At 39.2% G+C, this 24,154-nt stretch overlaps 1 protein-coding gene across 1 annotated transcript in view; it reads right to left on the reverse strand.

Annotated features, from left to right (window-relative positions):
• RFX3 (regulatory factor X3) overlaps positions 1 to 24,154 on the reverse strand; it is a 178,244-nt gene that overhangs the window by 44,787 nt on the left and 109,303 nt on the right. The window contains exons 5-7 of the mRNA XM_081315879.1: positions 17,524 to 17,598; positions 7,874 to 8,055; positions 2,898 to 3,017 (exon numbers count right to left, since the gene is read on the reverse strand). Coding sequence (XP_081172005.1) covers positions 2,898 to 3,017; positions 7,874 to 8,055; positions 17,524 to 17,598 — 377 coding nt within the window. The remainder of the gene's footprint in view (positions 1 to 2,897; positions 3,018 to 7,873; positions 8,056 to 17,523; positions 17,599 to 24,154) is intronic.

A 24,154-nucleotide genomic window follows, 5' to 3' on the forward strand; every position in this document is an offset into this window, starting at 1 on the left:
GACTGTTACATGCAAATTGTCATAATTGTATTGTACAAACACATTTAAGAGGATAATTTGGCTAACTGAGAGAGGCTGTGTGGGTTTTTCCTAGTTGACTAGGATATGTACAGTATATCCTCCCCTTCTAAGGGCCAGTTTGAGAGAAAGGGTACTTAACAACTGCAGCCAACTCACTGGATGAAGTGATTAACAATTGGGCAGAAATTCTCAGCCAACAGTTCAGTCCCAGTCAAAGATCTGTCCTGAGGTTGGGCCTTTTTAATTTGTCCATAAATTATCTTGATATAGGAGTATGCAATGAGCTACCCAAATCTGCAGAGGTCAGAGTGGCAAAGAACCCCCAAAAGGGTGTCTTTCAACTGTAACAGTAATTAATCAAATGGCAATTCTAATTCAAGGGATGCACACTGGAGCAAAGACTTCAAGTATAAACTGATACAATCTGAGCTGAACTTTAATTAAAATGAGAGGGGGAAAAAAACCTTGCCATCATACTGGATAGCTCAATGCAAATGTCAGTTCAGAGTGGCGCAGCCATGAAAAAGGCAAAATTCCAGGCTCAGAAACACTTGCAGAGGCATTGAAAATAGAACTGACAACACTGTAATGCTCATATAAAGCTACAATAAATCTGTTTCTGAAAAAGATATATAAAACAGATGCAAAAGAGCAAACGATTGAGTGGTTTCTTATGAGAAAAGTATAGGGTGTTTTTTTTTTGGAATTTTTTTAGCTTAGGAGAAAAAAACCAGGGAAGATATGATTGGAAAGGAAGATAGCACGGAGCACAGGGATATATATATATATATATATATATTTCTCCTTCTTTTGAAATACTTGGGACCAGATTCATCTAGTGAAACTGAGGAAGAGATTTAGAACAATCAAAGTTACTTTTTCACACAGAGTTTGAATAGCTTCTGGAATTCTTGTGGAAAAGAGCACTGAAACATTTCTAGCAGGGAATCAGTAGCAAGAGAAAAGTGCATCTCCATCTCCTGCTTGCAAGCACCCTAAAGACATCTGTGTGCAAAACTGAATGCTGGACCTGATGAACTTTGACCTCAATCAACAGGGCTATTCTTATTTTTCATGCAACTGTTGCACACATGCATTCTGATTAACAATCACTTTTTTTTTTGTTAGACTGGTATCCTAAACCTGGAGTGGCATACTTTCTACATCCATTTAAAAACAGTCTCAATCAATCCCCATAACCACATGGAAGTTTTTGCTAAGCCGAGACTGTTAAGATAAAATACTGAGAATTTAAGAATTTTTTTTATAGAAAGAATAGCATCATATATTATTATTGTGGTTGGTCGCACAATCAGCCAGATATTTACACTGAATTTGGCATTTTTATCCCTCTATCAAGAACCAGGGATAGTCAGATTAATATTATTAATTTAAAACATGGCACATAGTTCCTGAACAGTAACATCTCCTTTAATTTAAACATTTCTCTCAGTGACTCCACAGGCATACCTACATTGTTTTTTTGGCAACAATATACAAAGTTGGCAAGAAAGTATTGTTAGCACCTTGAAGATAGGCCCACTTCAATGGTGAGAAATGTAAGGTTCTGCACTTAGGAAAAATTAGATGCAAAGGTATAGGGCAGTAATAGTTCTGAAAAGGATCCAAGTGCCCTGGATTAAGCATGAGTCAGCAGTGTGGCGCTACTGCCAATAGAGCCAATATAGTTTTGGGCTGCATCAACAGAGGTACAGTGTCAAAATCACAGGAAGTGATAGTACCACTGGTCAGACTGCACCATCAATGGCATCTCCAGTTCTGACTGGTACAATATAGGTAATCCTCACTTAACAACCATTCATTAAGTTAGGTGCAAAGGGGCCAGCAGCTGCCTCAGCATGTCTCGCCAGCAGCAGGAGGAAGAAGATGACAAGAGTTACCTGGGAGCAGCAGACGCAGGTGGTGCAAGATGGCCCATAGGGCAGAGATAGGAAGGAAGATAGGTAGGTGGGGGAACCGAAGTGGAGGCAAGTGTGGCAGCGCAGGAGAAGTATGAGGTCCTTGCCTAACAACCGCACCTGGGATCGTTTACACCAGCAATTGCTAAGCAGTGCGGTCACATGATATTTTGCCTAACAACTGCTTCATTTAACAATGGAAATTCCAGGCCCAATTAAGGTTGTTAAGCAAGGACTATCAATCAAAAACATTGTCGTGGAAAAACCCAACGAAAGAAAGAAGAGACAGCAACACAAAACAATAATTCTTACTTTAAGATTCAGAGGTTTATTTCAGTAATAATTTGGAACATAAGCAAACATCATAACATCACTTACATTAACAACCCATTGCAATGAGGTCCAATGACATAGCAGATCCAACAAGGACAGCTATTGGCCAATGGCAAATCAATCAGGTCCAGTCCCAACCTTTTATACCTTTTCTCATCCTAAGACCGTAGACAGATGGTCAGCAACCTTGCACTTTCTGTAGACTTTCTGCTGACCATAACTTTTCTCATATCTGAACCCGCACCCATCAACTACTTTCAGTTCCCCATTTCTCACAGTTCCAGTCCTTATGTTCTAAATATATTTGAAACAAGCAAGCTTAAGCAAAATCATATTAAATAAAGTAACAATTGTAGTTTAGATTACAAATAGTTCCCCTGGACTGCATAGCACAGACTTTATTTCAATACTTTTTTCCGTGAGGCCTGATTTAGTTCTCCTGGGCTTGAATAGAAAAACAACAGCCAATATTTTTGTTTTCCACACATTCCACTTATCAAAGCCCACAATTTATGGTCCTGTTGCTCAAGTTTATTTGTCATACAATTCAGATACTGCAATGTCCTCTCCCCACCAACATTAAAATCTACAACCTGCAAAGTACTTATTTTAAGAATATTTTACCTTTGTTTCTGCTGCATGGGTTGTTGTCTCATAGCCATATATTGCATGTCCTCTTGTAGTCGATTAAGAGGAGAGTCTGGCTTGACACGAATCCCATAATAATGATATTTGGAATTCCCCCTTTGAGAAAAAGCAACCAACAATCAATAGACAACCACTGGGATGTTGCTGAAATAGCACAGATCCTGAGTTATATCAGCATTAAGGCTGCTTCCAGATAGGTAGTTCATAGAGGAGTGGCTGGTATTCCAAATCTCCCTTCTAAGCAAAACAAAAGGTAACAAGCAGAAGATACAATATGAACATGCACATGTGCACGTGCGTGCATGCACACACGCACATGTACACACACATCTGAGTTTTATTTTGGTTACCAACACACTTGCCTTTTTATAGCTGTCCAAACAATGCTCCTGTTTGGGTTCTAACTAGTTAGCCATGCTGAAATCCTGTATTCCATAAATCCATTCATATACTCTAACTGTACTCCAGGGTTTCTAAAAACCATCAAGCATGTTTACTTCTCACAGGGACATTTAGAGAAGATGAGAAATGCCATACTAGATAAGTTCAGCAACCTGTTTCCATAGCAGCCAAAGAACTATCTACAGGGAAACCATAACCATAATGGTATATAGGAAGTCAATATGGAGATAATATTTTTCTCATTTATTGTCCTATATGAAGGCAACACTTCTTAAATTGCTTATTGTCCTGTTACAACTGATACTCAGAATACAGCCATTATGACTTGTAGTTATTAATAACTTATGGAACCCCTTGTTGGATGCGTATAATATGCTGCATAAGGGCTGTCTGGATTTGCCTTCTTGTTTATTTATTCTGTTGTATTTTTCTTTACCCTATTATATTTTACCCAGTTTTTCCTGTACTGCAAGCTGTCCAGAGTCCATTTGGAGTCAGATGGCAGTGAAATAAATTGAATCAAATAAATACATTTTATTCCATAAATTGATACAATGCCCTCTGATACACAATGGGCCAATGTTTTCTCTACTCTGTTTGCCCCATCTCCATATCCTCTTTCCCAGTCAGTCACTTTCTAAGGGTATTCTTAATCATCCAGATTAGGATTGTCCCAAAGGTGCTTTTTTTCCAAAAGGCACCTGGACTTTTTTCCCTCTTCTTTGAAAATATTTTGCTTCTTATCCAAGAAGCTTCTTCAGTTTTGATAATCCATCGCTGCTAGCATTTTTAGGTATATTTTGAAAATGTGTTTTTGTACATCTGCAATGTTTCTGTTCCTTCTGTAAGTATATTTGCACAACTCAATTTCTGTTTACTGCACCTGCAGATAGAGCCTTTCTATCACGCTTGAAGTTTATTTAAAACCACAATAATAGAGGCAGACTTGAAAAGAATAGTTAGATCAAAATGATATTAGAAAATCCAAGATATTACTATGACACCAATTTGTAGCATAGCCAGAGAACTTCTTAGAGAAATTAATTTTTTTAAACATGGATTTTGCCCAAATAAAAATAAAAAGGACTCCAAAGAAGTGAAAAAAATACTTTATAAAGTATATGGAAAAGAACTATAAGACAAACATTTTTTTTAAAAAAAACACCATTGAAGGAGATTGAATTGGGTTGTAAATGAACTCTTTACATTCGCCGTTCTAGTTGCATCTGAATTGACCTTCTGAATGACAAATGAAAAATAAACTAATCCCTAAATCTGGATAGTATACAGTGCAATGACTCCTTAAAATTAGCACTCAGCCTCCAAAAGTAGAAAATTAAATAATGGTAAGCAGTGTATTAAGGTGTGATTCCTGTCTTGGCTTAAAACCAGGCCTGGAGCTCTGTAGCAACTAGAATCATCATGTTAAGGCAGCGCCCAACCCTAACAAGTGCAGAAATGCTTGGAGGGAGGCAAAGGTTGTATGCCACTTTACAAACTTTAAGACCTTTTATTTGTTATATAGAATTGCCATCAAAAACTTATTTCTGTGGCTACATGAAATTGAACAGCCTAGGAGGGTCAACATAAAATATGTGTATTACAGGGAGTCCTCAATTTATAACCATTTATTTAGGGACCAAAGTTACAACAGCACTGAAAAACGTGACTCAAAACCATTATTCATACTTATGACTATTGCAGCATCCCCGTGGTCCTGATAACTGGCATGTACTTATGACAACTGCAGTATTCCGGAGTTATGTGATTGCCTTTTGCGAGCTTCTGATAAGCAAAGTCCATGGGGAAGCCAGATTCACTTAACAACCATGTTACTAATGTAACAACTGCAGTGATTCACTTAACAACTGTGGCAAGAAAGGTTGTAAAATGGGGCAAAACTCCCTTAACAAATGTTTCACTTAGCAACAGAAATTTTGGGCTCTGTTGTGGTTGCAAGTTGAGGACTACCTGTAATTAGACAATTATTCTATATGTATTGGTAGAACATTATGATTAAAAGAAAAGTCAGATATAGAAACAAAACAGGCCTTGCTAAAGAAGAGCCAATACAGCTTCTACAAATGTAGATGTTCTCACTAAACTTCCAGACTTTATTAAACATGGAAATGGAATGACATAATAATGTACACCTAGGTTTTCTAAAAGGGTTTGACAGATGCCCACCAAGCTCCTTGGCAAATCCAGCAGTCATGAGGTAAGTGGTAAGTCTTGTCATGGACCAGTAACAGATACAGCAATCAATCAATAGGAGTGAATAGACAAGTTTTATAAGGAAGACATGTATGAAATGGCTTTCAAGCATTTCGGTTTGGGATCACTGGAATTAGGGGCAAGTAATGAGGTTACAATTTGTTTATCTCAAATTATTCATGAAGGCTGATGTAGGTGAATAAACTCAAAATAGTAGATGCAGTATCATGTAATTAAATGCAACATGATCTACACTGGAGCATAAAACTCAAATATCAAATACATGCTAATGTGCTCTGAACTGGCAGTAATTATCCCCCCTTTGAGTTATGGGGAACAGTTAAGTCAACCTTTAAAAAACTCCACCAGGCAGCAATAAAGTCACAAATCACTACAAAATAAACTGAAAATAACATTTCCAACAAATGAATATATTGTGTAGTCCAAATACTTTGGATATATTGTGCAAATTTTGAGCCACTAAGTCTTTAAAATAAAGTACCGTATATACTTGAGTATAAGCCGAATTTTTCAGCCCACTTTTTGGGCTGAAAAATTCCACTTCGGCTTATACTCCAGTCAACAAAAAAAACTTACCGAGGACTTGTGCGCGGCCGAGGCTTTGGTGCTTCCGGGATCGCGCGCACCTCTCCCAAGCCACCGCCGTCCGAGACCTGCAGGTCTCCGTTCCTCCGCGCCCTGCCTGCCTGCTTCTTTCAGCTGTCTGCCCATCAGCTGTCCATAGGGATGCTGCAAAGCTCTCCTCTAGGCCTTGGACTCCCTCCTGGCTGAAGAGTAGATGAACCAAGCCAGCAAGGAGACAAAATGTTTCTGCAGCTGTTTTTCCTCTGAAGGTTTTTTTTTTTTTTAAAGTAATCTCCGAAGGTTATGCCAGAAAATGGAGGACGCTGGGTCTTTGCAAGCTTTAGCTGTCCGCCTGGCTGCCTGAAGGCCGCCCTTTTCAGGCAGTCTGACAGACAGCTAAAACTTGCAAAGACCCAGCGTCCTCCATTTTCTGGCACAACTTTTAGGGATTTATTATTATTATTCCTACTACTACTATTACTACTACTACTACTTCAGGAGTAAAAAGTTGCAGAAAAAAATTCTCTCCTTACTAGCTTAGTTCCTCTACTCTTCCATCTGGAGCCAAGGTAAGATTTTAAAAAGGGATATTGGTTGGAAGGCAGAGGGAGAGTTTAGTTTTAGCATCTAAAAAAAGGGGGGGGGAAATCAGCGAGTACATCCCAACCAGCTTTTTATGTTTTTGTTATTGAAGAAATATGGGGGAGGGGGAGGGGTTCTGGGGTGGGTTGGGGAGGGGATAATATTGTAACTTCAATAAAAATTTTCAATAAAAAAAAAAGAAATATGGCTTTCTGGGGGAAGGTGGGGAGGGCGTTAAGGAAGGAAAGGGTTTTTGGAAGCTCGTCCTGAAGCTGCCTTTTGTGCAAGGGGCCTTTTCTCAAAGCCTAGAGAGGCAGCTTTGTTGCCTCCCCGTAGACAGCTGATGGGCGAACACCAAAAGCTCCAAAAGGCTAGGGAACTAGTCCCAGAACACCTTGGTAGGAGGAAGGGCAGAGGCAGAATTGGGAAAGAGGTAAGACAGGGTTTTCCTTCCCAGATGTTTCTCTTTGGCAAGACAGCCAGCTGTGCTGAAGCCCAGTATCTGGGGGTGGGGGAGACCTGAGGCAGGCGGGCTGGTGCTTGCATTAGGCCTCCCAGGATCCCAGAGGCTTGCAGAGCGCGGATCCAGCCTCCGAGGCATGCAGAACGGCGGATCGGCTTATACTCGAGTCAACAACTTTTCCCAGTTTTTGGGGGTGAAATTGGGGGTCTCGGCTTATACTCGAGTCGGCTTATACTCAAGTATATACGGTAGTTGGAAAGCTGGTAAAGGTACATAAAGAGTCCCCAAACAATTAGATGTCTAAAGTATTACACTCTGGAAGACCATAGTAGCTATAGCTTAGAAAGGTCACAAAAAGGGAAATAAAAGTATGCTTAAGTGGAAAATGAGGACAATATTTTTCTATTTTTCTCATATTACTTGTCTGAGTTACACATTGAAACAATATGCGAGAACATTCAGGACAATTAAAAAGAAATAATTTTTACACAATATTTTTTTTACACCAATTTTTTTTAAAAGTCTGCCCAAAAACAAATGCATGTGGCATACAACTATCAATGACAACAAGGCTATACAACTTGTTGATCAGACTTGACTTGATCTAATGAGATTCTTTTTACATGCTAATGTTGGCCTTGATGCATTACAGTTGCTCTTAGATGAAGTAATACTTATACCCAAACCTTGATTTTCTCACACCAACCTGGTTCCCAATCTTCTGGTCCGTAGGCCCATGAAAATTGACCGTATGAGTTTTCCGAAAGAAGCAGCATTGACAGGGTCCAATTTATGCTCCTGACAGTGTCTCAGGTAATGGTTGTAGAGAGTGCTTCTGGGAAGGCTCACTCCTTCTGCTGTTTCATAGTTGTCTAAAAGCCATTGAAGCTATTTCAATTTAGGGGCAAAGGGAAAAAAAATAAAACAAGTTCAAAGAACAATTAAGAGGCTTCATTAGAGATTAAATAATAGTTATTATCTGAACTAGCCCCCTCTTCCAATTCCAGGATAATTCAATAAAGCTTAGTGTATTACCGGTACTTCATTATAACTTTACAGATAATGGGGAAAAAGCAGAACCCACTTATGACCCCAGACAACACTAAATACTTCAACAAATAACTGCAATTTCATTTAAAGTGAAATAATATATACTTAGAGAAAAAGTATTGGCCTTTTGAGCAATACTGAAGGTAGTTTATACAAGCAAAAATGAAATGACATTTATGAAGTGAATGTAGTCTGTGTATTATGGAACTAGCAAGTTTAAGGTTATTGCACAATTTTACTTGAATAATAACTATATTTTGCTTTGTTAAAGAGTAAAATCTGCCCTTACAAGTGATAAAGTATTTAATTTCATTGAAAATTCCATCTGGCCCTGTAAGCTATTTCTCTCGACAATTTTATTTATTTCACATGTGAAACAAGGGAGGCCTATATTTAATATTAATAACTGCCTGTTAAGCAGTATATTTTACATACTTGTGATATACATGGAGCAGAGTTCATTTATCAATGGAGAAAGCAAAAAGTCAGTTCCATAATATATAAAATAGGCCATTTATCATGAGAGAGCACAAAATATCTTGTTTAATAACTGCACCACAGCTGCACCATAGCTTTATTGAAATGGAAACATTTAGAACGGGTTAGGATTCCTTAATTAAGCCAAAATCTAAATGTCCCAATACTTTGAAAGTAAAAATGGCATGTCTTCAAAGAGCACCCCCTCTTCCACTTCACTCTGCAGAGTTACTATAAAGATTCAGCTGACAACAGGTGGCTCTGATGCATCTCTGTTTGGGGTGTGACTGAATCATTTAATCACACTATCAAAAGAGACAAGGAAACATAACACATTTTGTAGCAACATAGCCAGAATAAGGTGACATCTGAGCAAACCATGCACAGGTGCAATAGAAAGCTTAGTGGTAGTACTAATTGTTGTTGTTGTTATTTCTAAAAGTTCCTTTGCCAGCATCATCATGGAATAATACATTCATTTCTCTATTCTCTGTAGTAGCAGAGAAAAACAATATCTATCTAACCTTGGATTTTAATATTGATGGTGCTATAGAAGATTTTTTTTTATTCTTCAAAAACATTTCCTACTTATTGTACATTAAAGCTGGGGAAACTGAAAATAGCCATGAATTTATTATAAAACAAGCAATCTGATGTATAAGTAGCACCCATCTGTGCTAGGTCTCTTGGAAAAGTGAATTACTGTATATAAAGCAATGGAATTTGCATTGCCTTTAGTGATGAAGTAGAACTGTTAATTCAGTCTAGTCATCAGACAACTTTGAATGTCAAAACTCCCGAAAGAAATGAAGGGGTCTCTCCCTAACAATCTTGATACTCGTTAAAGTGTCACTAATGCCTACGTCGCTGGCCATTAGAGAAAAAATAATGAAAACTCTAAAAAGTTCCACTTGCCAGTAGAATTATACGTGCAGTGAAATGATCCAGGCCATTAAGTAGTTATCTTACACTCTGTAAACTGCTTAGAGAGGGCTGTAAAGCACTGTGAAGTGGTATATAAGTCTAAGTCAGGGGTCTTTATACTTGGCCCTTTTATGACATGTGGACTTCAACTCCCAGAATTCCTCAGCCAGCTATTGTGAGTCTTTGTTTAATGATGGTCAGGAATTACAATGGCCTTGAAAAGCCCATCATATGAGCTTTGACATACAACAGACTATAAACACTTGCAGCTGTTATAAAATGTTGTGCCACAATTTCTGTGGTCACATGATTGTGATCTGGGCATTTGGCAATCTGTTCACATTTATGACTGGTTGCCAAGCACCCTGTGTTCATGTGATCGTCATGCACATGGTGACATCATGTGACATCATGCACGTAGAAGGGAGCTGAATCTTTTGGTGGGGTGCAGAAATTGAGTTCCAATCCTGAGGGAGGATTGGATTTCAGCAGGTAGGATTCCCAGTTCCTGAGGAGAGAGGCAGTATGCTAAGGAAAGGAATACAGACTGCCGTGTGACAGTGTCCATTCTGACAAATCCTGTATGGATTCGGCAGGGAGAATTTCCAGTGGTCTCCCCTGCCTCCTCTCATGTGGCATCCTACACTCATTACCTTGGATTTAGCCCATTTAATGCCCTGCAAGATTGCTTAATGACCTCAGTCAGGAGTGCCAGGATTATGTTTGTTGAGCAAAGCAGTCATGTGACATCTCGCTTAATGACCACTTCACTCAATGACCAAGATCTTGGTTTCAGTTGTGGTCATAAATCAAAGACTACCTGTACATCAGGCCTAGTAAAAATTCTGCTGCATCCCTGGCAATTATAATAAAAACTTTATGTGGAAATCAGTGAATAAAGATAAAGTAGATGGAAACAGCTACTAAAAACAGTCACATGTTAAAATTAGAAAGGTGGATTGAAAAATAGTTTCATTTTTGACCTAGCATGCTGTGCACTTTTTCTCCATGCTGCTATAAAAGCACCACTTTAATCAAGTCAGTGGAACAGAATAATGGGTGCTATATGCTGTTGTATAGTCAACCTGCTTATTGCAGATCACCTTTAGCAGGGATACGCAAACTCTAGGTTTCCCAATTGCTCTCTAGTAACCAGCAGGATGGGTTTCCTACACAAAACAGGAATAGTTTTCAAAGGTGAAAATGAAGTTTATAGTGAATAATCTGAAAGTGCCAATATACATTCCATTAGCTTGACAGTAATTGACAATGGTATTAAAACGTACAAAACGTGTGGTTTTGTTTAGTTACCTAAAATTATTATAAGCAATCTCATTTGTATCTTTCAAAATGCTAACAGTTTTATGAATATGAGCAAAGCTAAACCGTCAAGCTTAAAATGTTGACAATATTGCACACCAACTCAACCTTTATTGTAATTTTGGAAGGATAGTTGTTACCAAAAGTTTACAATTACTGACTGAGCTTACGGTTGATAAGAAAATTTATTTGCCTCTGCCTCACAATTCAGCAAGCTCGTTTCCATTTCTTTCCCTCTGCAACTAAGCATCAGTCTCTTTTGTCTCTCACATTCACTGTTACTGACCATTTCATATTTTCATTCCCTGTATAGCTGATCAGAGAATCTGTTCTCTAATTGCTACCAGAATGCTCATATGGAGCAAGGGAAATCAAAACCATTGTCTTTTATTAAATACACTAATGAATTGAACAGAATATCTCAAGTCAGAAACCAAGAATATTGTAGCTTAATGCACGTAACACATTAAAAATCCACACTCTTCCTATTTGTGCCAAAATGAAATTACTTATTTTCTGTGTTTTGCATAACCTTGCTTATGCTGAAATGCAATAGCTTGATGGGTGTGTCTGTCTGGTAAATACTGATTAATAATTACTGACAAACGACAAATTATGTATGTCACTTTTTTCATCCTAGATGGATCATGAAAAATAAAGTCTTCTCCTGCTTTCTGGTACCTTCCTGGCAAACCTGTCTGTATAGGTTTTTTGGCTATGATATGGAAATAAGTTTGCCATTGCCTTCTTCTAGGATCTTTTCTGACTTTTCTCAATCAAGCCTACAATCCTAGTATTCCTTGGTAGTCTCACACTTACAGATTAACTAGAGGTACCCCTGCTTAACTTCCCGGCCTAGACAGCTGCTGTCTCTGATAGATGATCCATCTTTAATTAATTCTCAACCCATTCAACTTGCTATAGCTATGGCTGAAACAGCCCATTCAAGGAATCTTCTTAAGAATGTTGCTTACAGATTTCACTGACAAAGGATCATCTGTATCAGATTATACAGCGAGGTCTATAACAAGCAGTGCAGTATTTTTAAGGTAGTAACAATTAATGTAATTAATGTAATTCCACATTTGAAATAACACATCAAGAATTTAACAAACAGCTGCTCTGTCACATAATTATAGTGGATACAGTGCACTATAGGTCTGAGGAAATAGTAATAGCAATAGTTTATTAACTGATTATAGTCTTATGACCATCACACACACACACACACACACACACACAAACACACACACACACACACACACACACACACACACACACACAAGAGCCTAGGAGGAAATAAAGCAATCTATGATTCAAATCCCAGTGGGCTGTTCTTTTCAATGGGAATGATAAGTACCAAAGCCTAAGGGAGGGGTAGTCAAACAAAACACAACCAATATTTTCAATGGCTTGGGTACCACATATGTATGTACTCTCATGATATAGCAAGTGGTGGAAGTGCCCATCTTTGGCCCTGGAATCCAACAACTCAAATGTTGCTCTAGAATAGGCCCTTCTTAAAGATTATGTCAAACTCACTGACAAGTATTTTTCAAATTGAAAGATTTGTTCTTAGATAACCAACTTAAAGATCTATTTTTGGCTAATAACTTCAAGTCAGTTTGAGCACTGCTATCTAGTAGGAAGGAGTCTGTTTAAAAATTACTCTTGCCTGGGAGGCCATCGAAAGTAAATGCTGGGTGGAAAACTGATGTGATATAACTTTGGTAAGTTAGATCTGAGCGAATAGGATCCAAATAATCTCAAGGAAGAAACAAATAACTGGCAGAGGTTGATACAGAATGAGTTTATGATTGCCATTAGTATTGTAGCTAATCAGAATCAGAATACAGTACATCCTTGCTCAGATGTATTCTGCTCTGACTCAGGGGCCACAAATAAGGAATGGACACCAATAAAAAAGTAAAAAGAAGAGCAATTATTAATAATAATTTTAGGAACTAAATAAAAACAAAAACAAACCCAATATGGTCTTAATAAGGCTTTGTAATGTTTTCCTATTGGCACACACTCCAAAAATGTGAATTAATTGCATGATTCATTATTGTGAAATTCTGTTCCAAAACAAATCCGAATTGCTATTTTATACAAAGGCTGAAATTAAGTGAAACATTTATAATAATCCAATAAGGATACTTCCCTTTCTACCAGTTCTGAATATTAGCTTTTCATCTTAATTCTCAAGAAAAAGTACAGAACAGAAAAGCAGAGTACAAAAATTCAATTTAAATCTAAAAGCCATGTAATGGACAAAATTCATTTAACAACTGTCCTGCTTAGCAACAGAAATTTTGGGGTCAATTGCGGTTATAAGTCATGGACTACCTGTACATTAATATTCAACGTAAGTTGAAGAAATTACAAATTATCTGATTATATAAATAAAATAAATATTGCATAAATTGGGGGGTTTAGGTAGAAAAGTATTACAGATCCATATCTAAGTGATATAAATTATAACATTAATTTGCAATAGCTAGAAAATAAAGCATCCGACTTTCCAGTATAATGTTTAATATGCAAACAATAAGTGTGCCTAAAATACCACAAAGTAATTGAGAACATCTATTTGAAATTATTCAAGTGGTCTAAGGCACCAACTAAACCCCTTGTGGTATTTTTCTGTGAAGGAAAGCTAAAGTAAAGCTATGTTATTTTTGGCTTAATATGTTAATATTAAATAAATATTAACACAATTAATTAATTAAAATTTGGCCCAGATTAGAGTAGGGCCAATAGAATCAGTGGATGGAACCTAACATTTGGACCTGTGGTAAAACTGTCTCAATCTTGATTCAATCAAAATTGCTTTTGGTGTCATTTTGTAAAATATACTATCTGTCTGTCTGTTAAAAGAGACGACTATAGTGCTCCTTAAATGATACTCTATAGCAGGGGTGTTAAACTCAATTTCATTGAGGGCCACTTCAGAGTTGTGGTTGACCTCATGGGGCCTCATGGGTATAGTGGGGGTGGGGGTGGCCAGGGTGGGCGTAGCCAGCTCAACGTCACTCCTATCAGGGGATGCCTGTGGTGGCTTGGGTGGGGCTGGGGGGATCCATTGTCTCCAGCCGAGGAAGGTGAGACCAAGGCAAGCACCATACCCTTGTCCACCAGAGTAGCCTTGCTGTCCCTCTCAGGCCATGCGGAGGACCCCCAGTGATGCAGGCTTTTGTCAAATATACTATCTGTCTGTCTGTTAAAAGAGACGACTATAGTGCTCCTTAATTGATACTCTATAGCAGGGGTGTTAAACTCAATTTCATTGAGGGCCACTTCAGAGTTGTGGTTGACCTCATGGGGCCTCATGGGTATAGTGGGGGTGGGCGTGGCCAGGGTGGGCGTGGCCAGCTCAACGTCACTCATATCAGGGGATGCCTGTGGTGGCTTGGGTGGGGCTGGGGGGATCCATTGTCTCCAGCCGAGGAAGGCGAGACCAAGGCAAGCACCATACCCTTGTCCACCAGAGTAGCCTTGCTGTTCCTCTCAGGCCATGCGGAGGACCCCCAGTGATGCAGGCTTTTGTCAAATATACTATCTGTCTGTCTGTTAAAAGAGACGACTATAGTGCTCCTTAATTGATACTCTATAGCAGGGGTGTTAAACTCAATTTCATTGAGGGCCACTTCAGAGTTGTGGTTGACCTCATGGGGCCTCATGGGTATAGTGGGGGTGGGGGTGGCCAGGGTGGGCGTGGCCAGCTCAACGTCACTCGTATCAGGGGATGCCTGTGGTGGCTTGGGTGGGGCTGGGGGGATCCATTGTCTCCAGCCAAGGAAGGCGAGACCAAGGCAAGCACCATACCCTTGTCCACCAGAGTAGCCTTGCTGTTCCTCTCAGGCCATGCGGAGGACCCCCAGTGATGCAGGCTGCCTGGAGCCCTGGGCAGTGGAGGACAAGCACCCAGTCCAGTGAAGGGGGCGTCCAGCTGCACTTACCTCCTCCTCAAGGCTGCTGCTGATTGGCTCGCTCTCCTTGGCCAAGTTGATCATGGTATTTGCGGGAAGGCAACATGTGGGTGAGAGGGAGGCCCACTCCCTTTCCCTATGAGGAGACCTGGCTTTGTAACCCAACGCATCCTCAGCAATAGGATGGGAGACCACCAGGAGAGGTCAAGAGGAGGGGACAAGGGGATGGCGAAAGGGCAGCACGGCTACTTGTGGCCAAGTGCTAAGGCAGGACTTCCCTCAGGCCCTCCCTCCTTCTCATTATAATCTCCCTCCCTCCTTCCTTCCTTCCTTCCTTCCTTCCTTCCTTCCTTCCTTCCTTCCTTCCTTCCTTCCTTCCTTTTTCCTTTTCTCTTCATTCTCCTTTCCTTCTTCTTCCTTCTCCTCTTTCCTTCTTTTTCCTTCCTTGCTCTCTTCCCCTCTTTCCTTCTTTTGTCTTTCCTCTTTCCCTTTCTTCTTTCCTGTCCCTTCTTGGATGCTCAAATGCAAAAGGGGAAACATTTCTCGATGCCCCCTTGCCTTGTGATCAAATGCCTCTTTTGCTAGTAGTATGTGGCCACTTAAAAAGACTGAGAACAAACCAGGCTCAGTTTATCCCATGCTTGCATTTAGTGGGAGCGTCTACAGACAACAGTAAAGCAAAACTGTCAAAATGGTGGCTGTGATAGTTGTTCAGAGTTTTTATGTGCAACAGCTTTAGCATTTAGGAACAGAGGTAAGTTAGTTGCTTTTCTATGAATACATAATCCTTAACAGGGCTCTCCTGTAGGGACCCTGACGTGGTCTAACTCAGACTAGAAATATAGCAAACAGAAATATTTTCCTCACTCTGCTTTGTCCTGTTTTCCCCACTGGAAATGGCTGTTTGCAACACACAAGGAGGGGATACTTTCCTAAGAGTTCACAATTCAAGAATACCAATGTTAACTTGGATTGCCAACAAAGTCCTGTCTGTGACAAAAGAGAGCACAAAATTGCTTTGTCCTTTGAGGCCAAGTTTCAATGGATCCAGGATTGAAGCAAAACTGCGTGAACTGGGCATCTCCAAACAAGTTGGCTCTCCTTCCTTCCTTCCTCTTTTCCTCCCTCCCTACTTCACTGCCTCCCTCCTTCTCATTTCCATCTCCTTCCTTCCTTTCCTTCCCTGCTTCTCATTTCCATTTCCTTCCTTTGTTCCCCTTTCCCTCCCACCCTCCCCTCCTTTCTTCCCTGCTTCTCATTCCCATCTTTTTCCTTCTTCTGCGCTCAGGAAGGAATGATGGGGAGTGATTGCCAGCGCTGCCGGTGGCCATGCTGCTGGTGGCCGGGGCTATCCCACGCAGACGAGTGGGGGCGGTCCCGGTGAAAGGGAAGCCTCGTGGCTGTGAGGCTAGGTCAGCAAGCGGGCCATGGAGGTGCTGGTGGGAGGGGTGGGTGGGGCTGATCTACAATCTGGTTGCGTCCATCAAAGCAAGAATGCACTCAGCCTTAGATCCACGGGGCAGCCCTGGAACCAGCGAGGGGCCGTCCCGCCGCCTCTGCCCCGCCCCCTGGGTATGCACACAGGAGGCAGCGAGTGCCGCAATCCTGGGTGAAGTCAGCCTGCGGGGCAAGGCAGCCAGCAGGGAGGCTGGACTCCACCTGCTCGCTACCTCCTGAACACGCGCCCAGGGAGTGGGGTAAAAGCGCCCGTCGCTGGTTCTAGGGTTGCCCATGGGTCTAAGGCTGAGTACGTTCTGGCTTTGATGGCTGGCCCCAGGTTGTAATCAGTGCCCAGTCGGCCTGGGCCAGTCCAAGGTGCCATGGGCCAGTCCTTCGCTGTTTCCAGAGCAGCTCCAGGGGCCAGACGCAACCACATGGTGGGCCGGATTTGGCCCGCAGGCCTTGTGTTTGACATGTCTGCTCAAGGTTGCCAAATCCTCAAAGGAATGCTTTGCTTCAGTGAAGCTTTGAGTGATGCACTCATCCCAAAAGATGACTTCCAAAGGAAGACATCCTTTTATTCCTAATACCAAAGTACAGAAACTCACAGCTCTCAGTTTACAGGTTATTATTATTATTATTATTTTTAAAAAAGGCTGAAAGGAATATTCTCTGTGGCATTGAGGAGTCTCTGAGGTTGTGGAAGAAAATCCTGCAAATAGCGTTAAAAGTCCCACTCAGCTGATTAGAGGTGCTACTATGCCTGCTGCTAATCACCTAGTTAGCCTATTGCAAAGCACGCAAGAAGTGGTGTGCCTCCTACCAGCATTAACTGGTTTTGCTTATGTATGAAATGCTTATAGACTGCATTTCATCAGAGTTATGAGATTTTGCTCCTCAAATGACGGTACAATTCCCATCACGTTTGACAATAACATGAAGACCGTATTAACCTAGGTGTGTTCTGACTGTTACTTCTGAATTGCTTTTAGTGATTCAGGAAACTTAAAAGCAGCCTTCTAAGAGCAGGAAAATCGAACAATTTTGGTGCACTAACTTCTTGCATGAAAAAAAAGCTGCTATGAGAGTTCAAAAGTGGAAAGGAAAATTCAGAAGCTGGGGGAGGGTGACAAAACAAAACAAGCATTTAGAAGACAAGCAAAGCATGCAGAATAAGTAAAGGATTAGCTTACATGAAGAAGAGGCAACTTACATGGCTGTTGAGAAGAGAGCTTCTGTGAGTGGACAGACCATCAGACTTTTGCAGTGTCTCAATCGCCATTTCAATCTGATAATAGATGTCATTAAAAAAAGGGCTCAAGACAAGATAGTAATAAAAGATAACTATAGAAATGTTGATAGATTGCCCCAGTTCAGAAAGAAACCTTAGTTCAAAGCAGATATTTTTAAATGATCATGGGCATAATGCCAAATATTTACACTAGCACATTTTGTATCCAGTTTTATGTCTCAAAAAAGAACCCCTCTACCCCCAACTTCCAATTCAGGGAAAAGAGATGAAGATATGATTTTTCACTAATCCACAATACAAGCATCTAAGAATTGAGAGCACAGTATGCAACCCACATAAATAGATAAAATATCCTAGAAATAGATACAGAGAGAATGTGAAATACTTCAACCTTAACAAACATTGATCTCTAAAGACTCTTGATTTCAGCAGGATTCACGCTAACTAAATATGCACAAGAATAAGCTATACGAGTCAACTTGTTGGACAGACAATATGCACTAAGCACCTCTTGCCATGTGATTATTTTTAAAAATAGTAAACAAGGAGTTTTAATTAACATTACATTATCAGCTATTGCAGGAAAGAAATATTCCGGCCTTCTTAGAATGAATGAGTTCATCAGGAGAAATAATGAATTCAAATCTTAACCTATAATATTTTGCTACAAAAGTTCCCATTAACAATCACCCCTGCTCAGTTGGAAAAAAAACATACTTTGTGCTTTTAAATACATCATGTTAACAAAACATATGCATATTGGCTACAAGCATAGAGGACATGAGGATCCTAGCCTTATAATGATGTCTTTACATAGAATGATTTCATCTGAAGTCCATTTAATAATATACAGCATAATATAAAGTTCTGTTATATCAAACATATTATAAAGTAAAATTTAAAATTAAAATAAACCCTCATTTTCTTTTAAGTCTTCAAGAGAGAAAACTAAAAAGAAGCTAATGTCTTGACTCAAAGAGACCCCTCCTCAAGAAACCTACCTTGGACCCAACTATATTAAACAACTTTCGTCCGGTTTCCAACCTTCGCTTTCTTGCTAAGGTTGTTGAGAGTGTGGTGGCACATCAGCTCCCTTCGGTTCTGGAGGAAACTGACTATCTAGACCCGTACCAATCGGGTTTCAGGCCCGGACACAGCACAGAAACGGCATTGGTCGCACTAATAAATGATCTCTGGAGAGCTCGGGACATATTAAAATAAAATCAAATGGAAACTGAAAAAAAAGATAAAATCCCAAAACAGAACCTCTTAAAACCAATTAGGAGGATGGAGAAAAGATGGTCTTGTGTGAAGCTATTCATTGTACTTCTAGCAGTGGAGTGTGAGGCGTTCAATAAGCACCCCAACTAATTTGCAGGGTCATAATGGAGCAGAGTACCGTAGTTTCCGGCGTATAAGACTACTTTTTAACCCATGAAAATCTTCTCAAAAGTCAGGGGTCGTCTTATACGCCGGGTGCTGAAAATTTAGGGACAGGGCTGGCTGGAAAACCTGGAGCGGATCTCCCATTTAGTCTGCGCAGGGAAAGCGGGACCAATTGGAGAAGAAGCTGCAGTCTGCAATTTTTTACAGGCTGGGGTCTGGGCGTCTTTCTTTCTAAAGTTGAAGAGCAGCTGTAGTATATCCCAACTTGAAAGGCAGGTGGGGAAGGCAGCAGCCAGAGCAGCGGCTTAGCTCTAAGGATACATTTGACTCAGGAACTGGGCGGGCTGGCTGGAAAACCTGGAGCGGATCTCCCATTTGGTCTTTTTTTTAAAAAATCCCAGGGTGGCTTACAATTTAAAGCACAAATCAATGTGCTTAGCAATAGCCTTCATTCTGTGTATATGCCTGTTTATTAGGGCTTTCACCCCCCCCCAAGCAGCATTATTACAAAGTCAGCTTATTGCCCCCAACAATCTGGGTCCTCATTTTACCTACCTTGGAAGGATGGAAAGCTGAGTCAACCTTGAGCCTGGTGGGATGCGAACCTGCACTAATTGCAGGCAGCTGGTTTTACGTAAGGCTCTGCGCAGGGAAAGCTTTAGAGTGAATTAGGAAAAGTGAAAAAGTGAATTAGGAAAATAGGGAACGGTTGCTGGAATTGGGTATGTGTAGTTTAACGAAGAGAAGGGTGAGGGGTGACATGATAGCAGTGACCCAGTATCTCAGGGGCTACCACAAAGCAGAGGGAGCCAAGCTATTCTCCAAAGCACCTGAAAGCAGGACAAGAAGCAATGGATGGAAACTAGTCAAGGAGAGAAGCAACCTAGAATTAAGGAGAAACTTCCTGACAGTTAGAACAATTAACCAGTGGAACAACCTGCCTCCAGAAGTGGTGAATGCTCCAACACTGGAAGTTTTTAAGAAGAGACTGGACAGCCATTTGTCTGAAATGGTATAGGGTTTCCTGCCTTAGCAGGGGGTTGGACTAGATGACCTCCAAGGTCCCCTCCAACTACTTCTTCTTCTTCTTCTTCTTCTTCTTCTTCTTCTTCTTCTTCTTCTTCTTCTTCTTCTTCTTCTTCTTCTTATTATTATTATTATTATTATTATTATTATTATTATTATTATTATTATTATTTATTATTATTATTATTATTATAGTTTAATCCACTTGCACTGTTTTATGTTTACATGTTTGATGACAGCCTTATGTTTATAAGTGACAGTTTTCCTACTAAGCACCTGCATGTCATAAGCATTTGAATTAAAATTACCATATTAAAATCAAATCTGATGTTTTTTAATTTTTATTTGGTGTGTGTTGGAAGAGGGGTAGTCTTATACGGTGAGTATAGCCCAAACCCTATAATTTAACAGGAAATGGAGGGGGTCGTCTTATACACCCAGTCGTCTTATATGCCGTAAAATATGGTATTTGTTATTGTGGCCTCTGACATTTCAGGGTTTCAAAGGTAAAAATCAGCTACTTTTTGAATCACAGCTAGACCTTTTCAGTGGCAGCCCTATTTAGACTATTACAGTTATCTAATTAGGTATCCATAAGGCAGCAAGGTTCTGAACTTGCTATATATAATACATTGTAAATTTGATCTGTGAAACAAAGAAGCCAATTTCCATTATACTTTCATGTAGACTGGGCAAATTTCCTTACTTTCTATATTTTTATAAGATCTAGATATCCCTTTCCACCATTATTAAAATAGAGCATACAGTATGACCTGTTGGCTAAAACACTTTAGAGTACGTACACTATGTATGTCCATAAGTCCCATACCAAAAATATCAAGAATGAAAATGTTGGGTATCATTGACTGAATAAGATAAGGTAAATTAAATCTGCTATGTGAAACTATTGCATGAATGCAATTTAATCAAACACACAAACAACTTCAATAGCTTTCAAACATTAGCCTTTCCCAATTTATACCAATATACTTTGTATCTATAAAATTTCTTGCTATGCAAGTTGGGAGCATTTAGTTTCCAAAGTTCACTAAGGAAGTGACACTCCGGAAGAGGTACAGTAAATTGAAGAGAGTTCTTTGAAAGCAAAGCCAATAGCTATGACAAGGACCAAGAAACCGGTGAGTAGATCGGTTCCTTGGAACCTCTCCAGATAAAGAGAGGACAAAGATCACCTACATGTGTTCTGGACAGCTGATCCCCATAATGAGACTGCAGAACAGTGGTTTTCTGCAGGTTGGGTGCCCGGAGATGACGGGATTAGTATCTTGCTTGCAGCTGCAGTGAAGATTTTTAAATGGCACTATGTTTGCAGATCTCACTTTCTAATCTCTTTCAGAAATTGCTGGTTAACTACTTCCAGAAAAAAATTGGAATATTGAAACTTGTACAATAAAATTTTGGCACTAGTTATTAATATAGTTTTCGTGGGAAATAGATTCTGTTTTGACTTTCACAAAGAAATGACAGCTATAGAACAAATTTTACCTGAAAAAAGTAGATTTAAAACTGACAAGCTAACAAAATAAGTTAGAAAAGGATGTTTACAAAAGAAACTGGCTGAGGCTTTAAAATTTAAAGAGGAAATACAAATGAAAAATCAAGAGAGTGACCTGGGTAATTTTTCCCTACTGGATTTACAAAAACTCCATGTGATGGGACAAAAAAATATATAGAGAGAAATCAAAGCCTACAACAATATTTGAAAGAGTTGAAGATTCAGACTATTAACAGGTATATGGTTGGTTTATTTAATCAAGGTTAAAACAAGATATATTTATACTGCTGGCTATACTTTCTGCATTCTGCTGACATAAGACTGAAAAGATGGTGTTTTATCATTTGTTAATACATAACAGATAGGATAAGGGCTTAAGAGATAAATGTTTGCAACCTTAGAGGGGGTAAATTGAGACTAAATTTATTTATAGTGATGAAGATTGGAAATAACTTCTTTTGTATTTATTTTCTGTTTTCTTTATCATATTCTTATTTTTTTCTTTCTTGCACTTTTTGACTCATTTTTATTTTCTTTAAGTATGGTTTCTATTAGACTTTACTATCATAATCGAAATTCTTAATAAAATTATATATAAAAGTTCACTGAGGAAATAAGTTACATGATTTTATGTTATACTTTCTGATGTGTTTGCTATATTTTATAAACACATGTAGTCTTAGTAATTTATATCTTATGGTTTTATTACAAAGCAATATGTCAAAAACATTATTTTTAAAAAATCTTACATAAATCCACATATTCTAATCCTATTAAAACTCCGAAGGAGTGGGTAGGCTTTCAGCAAGGTTAGACAGTTAAGAATTATTCAAATTCATGGCTGCAAACTTACATACATGCAATCAACCCTGAATCCCTGACATTTAAGTGTTCAGTGTCAAGATAGCCACAAGATTTCTTTCTATTTGCATACACTATTTTTGTGATTTCCAAAATTAATTTTAATAAATTACAGCATAGCCGCAATTATTTTAATGCACAAATTTCACTTTGAATATAACAAAATAAAATGTGATTGTTATACTAGCATTAGATATTCCTGCACTTGCCATTCACTAGTTAGATTACTGCCTTAGGCTTTTTGGAAAAATTCTAGGTAACAATGTATTAAAAGTTTATGCAAATAAATAGTGAATGACCCACTTTTTAATGTCTTAACTCCTATCACTGAACCCCAATCTCTTAGCCATTTTTTCAGAGTGTCTTCATGATTATCAATTTCAGAAAGTGGAAATTATTTTTTTCTCAAATATTCACAAAGGGTGCTATATTATATTCTAAGGGTGAGTGTGAAGAACATTAATTTGATTTAATGGAGAAAAGAACTGACAGAACAGTGCGGTGGAAGAGGAGAAAGGGGAAGGAGGAAAGAGAGACATTGCGTTGTTATATGCCCTGCCAGTGTGGCCAACAAAATAGAAATTGGGAAGTGTGTATGTAGCAAGGGGTATGTTTGACATTAAAAAACCCTCTCCATGCAACTATTTCCACGTTGGAAATAAATAGGCCAAAATAGATTGCAAAATTCAATTCAGGATTGCTTTAAAAAGACCACACGTTAGCTCGTATCACTGGAGGGACCTCCAGCATCTTTCTCACACTTGTGAGGTAAAGTACAGGTAATCTTCGACTTATAACCATTTGTTTAGTAACCATTCAAAGTTATAACAGCACTGAAAAAAGTGACTTATGACAGATTTTCACACAACTGTTGCAGCATCCCCATGGTCACATGATCAAAATTCGGACACTTAGTAATTGGCATGTATTTATGACAGTTGCGATGTCCAAGGGACTTTATGACCAGCAAAATCAAGAAGCCAGATTCACTTAATAACTGTGTTACTAACTTAACTGCCTTGATTCACTTAACAACTGTGGCAAGAAAGGTCGTGAAATAGGACCAAACTCACTTAAAAAGTCTTGCTTAGCAATGGAAAATTTAGGTTCAAGTGTGATTGTAAATCAAGGACTACCTGTAATATGAAAAATTCTGGACTATGAGAAAAGGTGACAAGTAATGGCTTTATCTAGACCATTCCCCTTCATAATTTGCCAGCTTTAAGCAGGGATTCTTGGAATTTCTTCTCTCTTCCTGCATTTTCAACCTACAACTTCCAGAAATGCATAGGCCTTTTAAATAAATGAGTCTTTCTCAATTTCAACTGATTTCTACAGTTGGTATCACATTCTGTAGTTGCATCTGGAACTGTATGATCCAAGCAAGCCCACAAAGTCCTAGCTATAAAGGAATGGAGGAAATGGCACAGTATGTAACACTATATAGTCCTAGCTGGTTCCTCTTTGAAGCAGGGAAATGTTTTTCTTTGTACAACATGCATGCTCAAGTTCCTCACTAGAGAAGTGGGACACACTTACTTCAAAATCACAGCACTCCTAAAAAATCTTTTAAGTAAGATTTTCAGGTTACCACTGAAATTATTTCTTCCTCTACTATTCTCATCAAGAAAAAGGAAGTCAAAATGAAGCACTCATTTCATTTGGCTTCTTCTCTTTCCCCCTTCCCCAAATAGTGACATAGCAAGGATTTATTTCTAACCCTGGACACAATCACAAAGGAAGAATCCTGGTCTTACTGTTAATCTTCAAGAATGAATGAATGAAAATGTTATGATGGATTTA

Source organism: Vipera berus, assembly GCF_964194415.1.
Source record: "Vipera berus genome assembly, chromosome: 2".
NCBI lineage: Eukaryota > Metazoa > Chordata > Lepidosauria > Squamata > Viperidae > Vipera > Vipera berus.